Source organism: Peromyscus leucopus, chromosome 7 (assembly GCF_004664715.2).
Source record: "Peromyscus leucopus breed LL Stock chromosome 7, UCI_PerLeu_2.1, whole genome shotgun sequence".
NCBI lineage: Eukaryota > Metazoa > Chordata > Mammalia > Rodentia > Cricetidae > Peromyscus > Peromyscus leucopus.
In genome coordinates, this window is record NC_051069.1 from 13368676 (window position 1) to 13379915 (window position 11240).

Here is an 11240-nt window from a genome sequence, read left to right on the forward strand (position 1 = left end):
TAGAATAATGTATGCCTAAACCCTCCCTTGATATGACACTGGCATATGGAAATACCATCTGTCCTAAAGCACCGTCTTCATCCTAGGAATAAACATTCACTCTCATTACCTCACCAATGGGCCAGAACATTTCTCCAACCCTAACCTCTCCTGTACAAATTGATATACTGTACATCGAACACCTTGCATATTCCAAATTTGCCTTTAAACAGCATATTTAAAATTCTTATCCTACAAACTTGTTCCTCTTACGTTCTTTTTGGTAGTATAAGATTACCCAGATATTCGGGCTAGAAACCCAAGAGTAATTTTCCAATATTTCTGGATTCTTAGAACATTCAATATATCCAAATCAGTCAAATATTACTAAGTTTATAACATATAAATCTTTTGTCTACATATATGTAGGGAAAACATTCCCATGTAATATGAGTAACTCAATGTTTGTTTTTTTCGAGACAGGGTTTCTCTGTGTAGCTCTGGCTGTCCTGGAACTCATTCTGTAGACAAAGCTGGCCTTAACTCAGAGATCCACCTGCTTCTGTCCCTGAGTGCTGGGATTAATGGTGTGTACCACCACTGCCTGGCAATAAAAAAAAAATTCTAGTATTTGGCATGCTACCAGAGTAGTTTTCTAAAAGTAAATCAGACCATGTCCTTTCTTTGCTAAAAACCTTTTATGAGGGCTAGAGACGGCTCCATGGTTTTGAGTGACGGCTGCTCTTCCCAAGGATCAGGGTTCAATTTCTAGAATCCTCATGGAAGTTTACAACTACTCTTAATGCCAATTCCAGGGGATCCAGCAACATCTTCTGGCCTCCATGGGCACTACCACATTTATATACATATAGACACTAAGACATATAAAATAAAAATAAATAAATCTTAAAAAAAAAAAAGCCTTTCAATAGAAGCCAACAAAATGGCTTAGTAAATAAAGACTTGAGTGAGTTTGATTCCAGGGACCCACATGGTGGAAAAAGAGAACCAACTCCCACAAATTCTCCTCTGATCTCCATACACACACTGTGACACATGCACCATGACACAAACATGCCCACAAAATAAATAACTTCAAAAAACAAACAAGCATGTACCAGAAACCAGAGGCCTTGAACCAGACCAATGACTCATTGCAATGAACATTTGCACATAAAGCAGACTGGACAAAAGGGTAGACTGTGTGAGGTACTGAGGCTCCCAATGCCACCAGGATAACGAGGTGTTGGAGAAGCAGGAAAGATGGAGGAGGGAAGAAGTTTTTTTGTTTTGTTTTTTGGTTTCTTTTTTGTTTCTGATTGTTTTGGTTTGGTATGATTTTTTTTTTTTTAATTTTCATTTGGGGGGCTGCTGCAGTGGAGAGGAGAGGATATGAAGGAACTTGGAGGTGAGCAGAATTGGGGTGCATGATGTGAAATTCCCAAATATTCAATAAAGAAATTATGTTAAATATAAAAAAAGCACCAGGCGTTGGTGGCGCATGCCTTTGATCCCAGCACTTGGGAGGCAGAGGCAGGTGGATCTCTGTGAGTTCGAGGCCAGTCTGGGCTACAGAGCAGGTTCCACGAAAGGCACAAAGCTACACAGAGAAACCCTGTCTCAAAAACAACAACAAAAATAAAAATAAAAAAATAAAGCAAAACAAACCAACAAACTACATTTTAGTGTCCCCACTGCCTGAGCCAAAAGCTCAGCATCTTCCTGGATTTGAAGCTTTCTTTTCTGGATTTCTTGCTTTCATTGCTTGGGCTTTACCATCTCCCTACACACAGGCTACTTTGTTTGACTATGTCCCTGCAAGTGTTATCTACTCTGAGTTTGTCTATGTGGATAATTCTTAGCCACACTTCAAACCCATTATCATCCTCCTTTCATTCTTTCACTCACGGCCCTCCCCTGCCCACAGACTGAGTCACTCCTTCCTCTAGGTCCTTTCTAAACTGTTAAACCTGATTGAACTCTGACAGTGAACATATCTGACATAGAAAATGTGCTTCAGCTTTCTTTGTGTATCAAACACTCAAATTTCAAAACTTCAGCACAAACATCTTAATACATTCAATACCCTAAATTTGTCTAAGCCTCCGGAACCCTTCTGAGGAAAACATAAGAAAAAATAAGAATAGTGTAGCTCTGATTCTAGGCTTTTGATTCCACTTTTCTTTAAATGCTAGGTAATAATGAGCCTTCTCTGAATTTCCAGGAAGTGTCATGTCAGACACCCAAAAAAATAGGCTTCCCATCCACCACCACAAATCTGGCTTCCTAAATTCATATTGTTGTTGGTGGTGGTTTTTCAAGACAGGGTTTCTCTGTGTACCCTGGCTGTCCTGGAACTTGCTCTGTAGATGGGGATTCCCAAATTTATTTTAACTTTTCCTAGGAATATTTGAGAAGGACATTTTTGGAAGAAAATATGACGTTCAAGGCTTTGACACATTTGCTGTTATAGTCTGGATTGTGACTGTCCCTAAAAGGTTAACCTGCTGAAGGCTTGGCCCCCAACCTGTGACACTATTGGGAAGTGGTGGAATATTTAAGAGGTAGGACTTGGTGGAAGAAAGTCATTGGGGACATATCCTTGCAGGGGATATTGGTACCCTGATCCCTTATGTATATGTGTGTCTGTCTTTGTCTGTCTGTGTTTGCCAACCACACTGTAAGTTGAACAGACCCCTTCTACCACATGCTTCCACAATGATGTACTGTGCTGTCAGATATGCATAGGGTCAAGCTACTGTGGGCTGAAATCTCTAAATTGTGAGCTAAAATAAAATGTTCTATCTTCTAAGTTGAATAGTTCAGTTATTTTGTAACAGAAATGGAAAGCTGGCTAAGATACATACATCTCAATCCTTTTCCCTCATATGTCCATGAACAAAAAAAAGTTCTTACTTTTTTAACTGAAGACCTAGCCCAAACCCTTCTTTATTTGATGGCTGGAAAACTTCAATTGATGGTTCTGCAAAGAAAAGAGAGTTTCCAATATGTGCATACCTCTCATCTCCACAAAGTTCAAGTCATAGTTTAGCAGGATAGCTTCCTCAGACTCTAGACACAGTTGTTACATACTCTCAGGCATATCCAACTTGTAGTTAAGGATAGCTATGAATGTGGCTGAATACAAAATTGTAACTTACTTAAAACATGAGAATTTTGTAAATTTTATTTATGTATTTATGTACTTATTTATTTTTGGTATACCAATTGCTCAGTTCTTGAGTGTGGATTTTGAAGAGGACAATGTGTTGGAATGTCAACAAGTTGGACATGCCTGTATAGTGGAGGAAGAAAACCTGAGACAACAGCAGACTCTAGAAGCTATTTGATAAATTTCAAATATTTTCAGTGGCAAGTTGAGAGGTTTGGATAAGAATAAATATCTTCAAATCAGAGAAAACAATTTCACTAGTCAAGAAGAAGGCTATCAGATGACTGAGGACGAGGACACTAATGACAAGAAATGGAAAACAAAGGGTGAGCACAAAGGTCTTATTTCCAATTTTATTTCTACTTCAGTTAACTTAGGACTTTGGATCAGACCACACATAGATTATCCACTTGCCCAAAGTCACTGCCTTTACCTGGTCCATCAAGGTACTGGGAGAGAGAAAACCGTAGCCTCAACACAATAGGTTCCGTTCGAAGGACCTTCCAAGCTGTAGATACTTCCTCCTAAGAGAGTAAGAGAAATAGCTTTTGGTTTACCACAGAGAGGAACAGACTACAAGTTTCCACTATATGACACACACATGCACATAACAGTACACACCAGTGTCTGTTGATGGTCTAGGAAAGACAGAGATGAAGAATATATGCTCCAAATATAGCACTCAAGAACAAGACACAAAGCCTACATGAAAAAATCCGTAAGGCAAGCTACACATGCTGTTGGCACTACTTACATCGAGGAAGCTGATGTTGATATGGAGGTCAATGTCCACATCATCGATAGTTCCATATTCTCTACAGGGACACAGGCAACCACAGGTGAGACTCATTAAGAGAGGAGGGAATAGAGAGGTAAAGAAGAACTAACCCTGGAAACAGGAGAAGGGTGGAAGGGAGCTCCATACTTAAGATCTTAGCTGTGTATCAGATCACTTATGACCATAGCCCTTCTTACATCAAAGGGAACTAGTGGCCTAGAGGTTATTTAGAATGAGAGGGAATAGCTAAGAAAAGTAGTTTTAACTCCTATACCCTATAGTCAACCATGTTTAAATACTCTGAGCAACCTTCTATTGCTAAACTCATAAATTTATCAGTCCATCACACCATCAAAAGGAAACTCTAGCCTTTTAAAGAACCTTGTCATCCTGAAGTGGAGTCCCACCTGATAGATACAGAGTTCTCACTGTAGATCTCCTTCACTGCTTCAATGTCTGCATCAAGCTGTGGGTGTCTATACAGGTCAGCAGCACAGCTCCCCTGGTGCAGCAGTGAAAATAGTGAGGTAGAAAGAGATAAACAAAGGGGAAGTAAGAAAGTAAAAAGAATATGAAGATACACCAGGAACAGGAAAAACCAAAGTGCCAGCACATAGGCTCTTGGTTGTAACCCTAGTACAAATTCCATGGAACAAGTCTCTCTACCGCAGTCTAAGAAGGTTTCAGTAGGCCAACAAGCAGGCTTTCTTTCTTTCTTTCTTTCTTTCTTTCTTTCTTTTTTTTTCTTCCTTCCTTCTTTCTTTTTGGTTTTTCGAGACAGGGTTTCTCTGTGTAGCTTTGCGCCTTTCCTGGAACTCACTTTGTAGCCCAGGCTGGCCTCGAACTCACAGAGATTCACCTGCCTCTGCTTCTTGAGTGCTGGGATCAAAGGCATGTGCCACCACTGCCCAGCTCCAAGCAGGCTTTCTTAAAGAGTTCATATTCTCAAGCTCTAGCTTTCCCTCCCAAATTTTGCCTTTTATGAAAATTCAGATGAGTTCTATCTGAAGAGTGTCCTGAGAGTCTGAACAGTTTGGCTTAGGATTGCAATTGGTAGCAATTGCATTTTTCTACCTAGCAATGATAATGAGCATTCTCTAGGAGCCATTTAAGATTTGATCCTAATGACGAAATGAGAAGAAAATGATAATTTCATGTAGAGGATGTAGTTTACTAGGGGACAATGACAAGTCCTAGGCATGAGCAAGGACAACACATCAGTTCTCAAAGATTTCCGTCAGATCAGATCCCACTAATATTTTCTCTTACTTCATCTCTGTTCAGCAGACCTTCTTTCCTTCTTGATGTACCCAGCATATAAAGTCTAAATCATCCAACATGAGTTTGAGGGAATACAACCTCACCTGAACTCCATATAGGAACTCCTCTGATTCATTATCTCCTTCTGAATCATCATCATTCCAGAACTGGCCTTTGATGTCCTGGAGATAAACAACAACATGGACTAGTGTAGGGTAACAGGATGGGAAACAGACCATCACATTTCTTGTGATAGAATAACTGAAGCCTTAATAACTTAATCCTCTTACACCTTTCACTTCACTCTTACTGGGTCCAATATTATCTATAGTCTAGCTCTGACTCAGTGGGACAGAGGAAAACATACCTAAGCTCTCCATCATCACTTCCTCATCTCTCTCGCTTAATGTTTTGTCTTTGAGGCAGGGTCTCACTATGTAGCCCTGACTAGCCCGGACCTTGCAACAATTCACCTCCCTCAGCTTCCCAAGTGCTGGGATTACAGGTACAAGCCACCACAGCCAAAGCTCACTCCTACTCTTCTATCTCCAAGTGTTTACCTCTCCCTTTCCTTTTGAAGAGAACAGGCCTACACAGTTCAAGTAACACTGTTTCCACACTACTCCTTCCTTTAACTTCAAATAGATATTTCCAAAAGGGCAAGAGAAGGGAAATACCAGGAAAAGGTGAAGTCAGCTTTTTGTCTTATCTGCCCCTTAGATGATTAGTTAGGAGACATGAGGAGTCAGTCCTCACCATTGGGTCAGTGGGTCTCACACACACTCTCAGGTCTGTGCTAGGCAGTACCCCTCCATACCACCAACTGAACCCAGGCCAACAAGATGAGCATTTAGGAGATCACAGGATGAGAAAAAGGAGGTGATGATGTCATAGGTACTGTCGATCTGCTGGGTATGGCAGGCTCTGCTGTTGTGGTAATAAGTCACTGTCCTGTGGAAAGGAGATTAACAATTGGGTTCACCATTTATTAGCTGGGTAGTATATATACAGGTATATTTTATCCATATATAGTCACATGTAAAGAGGCATAATGCATGCAAACACACATACTTTGGTAGTTCTTATCCAAGCTGAAAGCACTACAAGTCGAATATACATTTGTCTAATCCACTGAAAGTTGAAAGTTGGGACTGGAGTAAGTATCTGCTCTAGTTTACAAGATTAAGGCGAAAAGTAACAGTGGCAGGACCAATCGCTTATGCTTCTGTGTCCAATAAGTTCATTTATGGACAGCTTTCACAATACCAATCCTCACCAGCCTTATGAACCAGAACCAGATTCTTTTTAGACTTTGTTCCTATTTTCTCATAATGAGCCATCATCACTTTTTATTTCTTTGCAGGTGTATTGTATGCAGGCAAATGTATATGCAAGTTGGCTCCCATGGCTGACTCTTGGAGTCTTTCTCCTTCATTTTCTGCCTGACTGAGACAAGATCTAAGTCTAGCTAGCAGGCTTGCTGAGATCCTATCCCCACATTCCCAAAGCTGGAACATAGCCACTGTGCCCACCTGACATTTATATAAGTTCTGGGGATCTAAACTCTAGTCCTCACACTTGCATGGCAGGCATTTTAACCAACAAGCCATATCCCTAATCCCTCATTATTGCTTTTAAAACATCAGCTTTAGTTAAGCTTGGTAGTGCACATCCATAGTCCCAGCAATAAGGAGGGGGATCTAGGGTCAGGAAGATAACATGTTTGAGGTCAGCTTGGGCTACATTGAGGACTCTGTCTCAAAAATAAATTAATTCAAGGGGGCTGGAGAGATGGCTTAGTGGTTAAGAGTACTCTTACAAAGGCCCTGAGTTGGGTTTCCAGCACTCACACCAGGCAGCTCATAACTGCCCATAACTCTAGCTCCAGGGGATTGAACACACATATTCAAAAAATCAAAAGTAAATCTTTGAAAAATAAAAGCAGTATTACTAGAAGCCATTCTATGACAACCATCTAATGTACGGAGTTCTCAGTAACACTGACGATGCTCTGGTAAACACTGTCTGAGTTAATAGGGTTGTCTTGGAACCTAACCTCCACACAGTTATAGTAATAATCAAACAGGCACTCAGAAAAGCACTAAGCTCCTCCCCCACTTCTAATCCTAGAAGACCTTCATCCTGTAACAGGTTATTTTTAGCCCCACTGAAGCCTTCACTTGCAACATATCAGGAAAAAACACTCAGCTATGAAATTATGAAGGCTTGAATGGTAAAGGATGTCAAAGCTACTATAATAGTAGGCTTTTAAAGCTTTCTACTGCTCTCTAGATCAGTAGGTCACAAACATTACCTATACATTCCAATCGCCTGGGGAGCTTTCAGCTTAGACCACACACACACACACACACACACACACACACACACACACACACACAGCCCTATCCCATAACCAACTCGTACAGTTTCATAGGAATTAATCATAAAAGTTAAATCAGTTAAATACTCTCTACTACTAAGCCAAAACTAGGAATCACTATTCTAGTCCTTCCTAGCTCCACATACACCTCAATCTAACCCACTCTACACTACTCAGGGGTGTTCTTGGTCCTTATTATGATTCCAAACCTTACTTTTCTACATCATTGTAGGCTGGTGTGCCTACAGCATCAGTACTACCTGGGAACTTGTTAAAATGCCAATTCTTTTTTTTTTTTGGTTTTTTTTGAGACAGGGTTTCTCTGTGTAGCTTTGCGCTTTCTGAACTCACTTGGTAGCCAGCTGGCTCGAACTCACAAAGATCGCCTGCCTCTGCCTCCCGAGTGCTGGGATTAAAGGCGTGCGCCACCACCGCCCGGCCTTAAAATGCCAATTCTTAACCCTCACCCTGAGATTTAGTGAAGTAGAAAAACCAGGGCTGGAACTCAGTGATGTTTTAACAAGCCCTAAAGTTATTATGCTGCATGATAAAATTTGAGAACTAGGTCACTGCATCTTTCAAGGGTCTGTCATTTCTTCTCAGATACCAAGTTAAACCCAGTAATTGGTCCAGTGTGTGGCTATAAAACACAACACCAAAGCAAACTCTACATAGCAGTCCTTGAGCTGACAGTACTACCTCACTGATCAAAAAACAATATGCAAAAGTCAATTACAACTGAAGTTCTTAGAGACCAGATAACCTGGTATCTGGTAAGTGCTTTGAAATCTACTGCGGGGATGAGTATGAGCAGAATACAATTATATGTATGAAAAACTCAATGTTTTGTAGGTCGACTAGAGTTTTATTTTTAATTTTAGAAATTAAGTACTACCCCAGTTCCAAATAAAATAAGTGGGAAAACAGATGAAATAAATTTTGCAAATTGTTGATAACTTTGAGTCAGACATGTCTTTAATCCCAGCATTCCAGAGGCAAGTGGATCTCTTTGAGTTCTCAGCCAGTCTGGTGCTATGTCTCAAAAAAAAAAAAAAAAAAAAAAAAAAAAAAAAAAAAAAAAGTTGGTAACTGATGATGCTGAGGAATGCTGGGATTAAAGGTATATGCCACCACTGCCTGGCGGAGATGGTTATCTAGTGGCTAGCTCTGCCCTCTGATCTTTTCAGGCAAGCTTTATTTGTTAAAGCACAAACAAAGTAACACCACACAAGGGTTTCTTATACTTCTTGGTTTTTGGTATACAGTTGGAAAACTGCAATTTAAAATCAAAGGCTCTCCCTAGAAAGTCAACTCTACACATTAACAGGAAGATTCCCCTCGTCTCCCTGCTGTTCTTCAAACACAGCAAGCATAGTCCCACTACACAGCCTTGTTTTTACTGTTCTTCCCTTTTAGGATCCCATTTTAGATATCCACACGCTGGTCAAAGGTCACCTTAAATACCCTATAAAAAATACCTGCACTAACAGGCGGCAGTGGCACACGCCTTTGATCCCAGCACTTGGGAGGCAGAGCTAAGCAGATCTCTGTGAGTTCGAGGCCAGCCTGGGCTACAGAGCAAGATTCAGGACAGGCTCCAAAACAACATGCAGAAACCCTGTCTAGGGGAAAAACAAACAAATCCACTAAAAAATTAGTTACAGTAATAATAATAATAATAATAATAATAATAATACATATATCAGCATTCCCTATCCCTCTCCAATTATTTCCTTCCCCACACTCTGACTACTCTAACATACATTTGTCTCTTGCCAGACTAAAAGCTCTATAAGCAAAGATTTTTACTGTTTTCACTGTTCTCAGCCTCTACAACACATTTACTGAATTAGTGAATGATCCCTCAGCTATGTACCCAAGCTAAATAGGAGATAAACATAAGAACTTAAACATTGCTTCTATACATCAACAACCACCACAAAATGCTTTTTAAAAGTCAAGACGTCCTTCACCTTCAAGAGCAGCCGAGAAGCAAATTATGAAGTTCTGGGGACTGGAGGTTTTTTTTTTTTTTTTTTTTTTGAGATTTGAAAATAAACAGTCAAGTGCTGATATGGACGACCATGGAGGAACACAGAGGGAAGGAAGCACTACTGTCCAGGGGTGAGCAGCTTAGGCTACAAGTGCCAACTTTTTCAAAGGTCTTTCACCGAAGAAGTCAAGAAAAAGTGAGCATCTTTTCAACGTTTGCTGCTTGGCTTCTGCTATTAAAAGGAGAGGGAAAAAAAATCAGTTTTTCCAAGGAAAAGACGGTTATGAAATGACCAACTTTTCAAACCAGGATGTTTTAGTGAAAGAGACTTGAACCCTCGACTCTAAATACTCTGCCCTTAGGGATGGAGAGCAGATTTAAAAGCTGGAGAGTGGAAAGAGGCAGGTGGTGGGTCATGGAATTCACAGACACTAAAGAAGAGGGGGCCAAAAGATGACCTAGTTCAAAGTTTTCATGTTATATATTTAATACTCCAACCTAGGGAAGTCACATAACTTGCACAGGGAACTCGAACATTTGATAGGCCCTAAATATATCCATTTTTCATGTGATGAGGCAGTAACTAATGCAGGGGTTAATGCACTAAGAGAAGAAAAAAGAGCTGGAACCTTTCAAGAGGAGCTGGGCCAAAGAGAGACTATCAGAGTCACCAGAGAAGAGTGCTGTTACGCTCAGTGTTTGTTTATTCTGGGTGATGGCAGCCTGCGCACACGCTTGATCTATTTCTACTAGATTCTGCCAAAGGTGAATAATCCATCCTCAGGACGACTCACAAAAGGTCTTTTTCTCTAGGTCCACAGGCATTTTTCAGAGTGACCATTTGACATCTACCAAGGCAGAGAAGCCTCTGATCTCAACGTCTACACGCTGGGCTCGACTCCCAGCTCTGTGTGCTAGGAGAGGAAAACTCCAACACGAGTGACAGAAGGACTAAGCTACTGAACAAAAGGGCGAAGCCGGGCGCGGAGGGGCGCGGAGGGGCGCTTCCCGGGGGCCAGCGCTAACCCGGGCACCCGCGGAGCCAGAGGGCTGGGATGCTCGCGAGGACACCTGCGCTGGGAGGGCTGCGCCTGAGGCCTCTGCTCCAGACGTCCCCCGTAGGCCCCCAGCCCCGGCCTTCCCCGTTAAGAAGCCGTCTGCGGCTCACCGCCGCCAGCCGCCCGGGCGAGCGAAGCCTGTCATCTCGCCCCTCACTCGGTCCCTCGAGCAGGGCGGACCCCGCCCGCCGCCCGGCCAGCCCGCCCCATCCCGCGCAAACCTCCCCACCCGCCAGCCTACAGAGTACTCACAGCGACCCCGGGCCGCGCGCGGCCGCCGCGGAGGGGACGAGCGGCCCGGGACGCCCCGCGGGGGCGGAGCGGCAGAGGCCAAGGGGCGGGGACCGAGGCGGGCGGGCGAGGTCGCGCACCCACGCCTCGGCGTGCCGTCCCGGGCACGCTGGGCCCCTCTGCGCATGCTCGGGGGGAAAGACGCTGCGGTCACGTGCCTGGCTTCCGACCAACCGCCGTGCAAGCTGAACCTGGGCGTGTCCCCGCCCCGGGACGCCGGCCTGGGCGCGCGTGCGCAGTGACGGATAGATGAGGGCGTGAAGGAGCGAGTGGGTGGCGCCTGTGCCTTGGGTCCCAGAGGGCTAGTGAGAAAGAGGCGCTCCGGGTTC

General features: G+C 42.8%; 1 protein-coding gene across 8 annotated transcripts in view; it reads right to left on the bottom strand.

The window, feature by feature from the left end:
- Positions 1 to 10983, bottom strand: part of Parp6 (poly(ADP-ribose) polymerase family member 6) — a 32549-nt gene extending 21566 nt beyond the window's left edge. For 2 of the 8 annotated variants that reach the window (XM_028892488.2, XM_037207458.1), the window contains exons 1-8: positions 10873 to 10982; positions 9543 to 9794; positions 5946 to 6140; positions 5294 to 5371; positions 4337 to 4431; positions 3906 to 3966; positions 3585 to 3675; positions 2896 to 2962 (exon numbers count right to left, since the gene is read on the bottom strand). In XM_028892488.2, coding sequence (XP_028748321.1) covers positions 2896 to 2962; positions 3585 to 3675; positions 3906 to 3966; positions 4337 to 4431; positions 5294 to 5371; positions 5946 to 5948 — 395 coding nt within the window. In that variant the 5' untranslated portion in view covers positions 5949 to 6140; positions 9543 to 9794; positions 10873 to 10982. Of the gene's footprint in view, positions 1 to 2895; positions 2963 to 3584; positions 3676 to 3905; positions 3967 to 4336; positions 4432 to 5293; positions 5372 to 5945; positions 6141 to 9542; positions 10697 to 10861 lie in introns of those variants that run through there. The other 6 variants (XM_028892489.2, XM_028892487.2, XR_003736861.2 and 3 more) reach the window with 5 other exon arrangements.
- Positions 10984 to 11240: the final 257 nt, after the last annotated feature.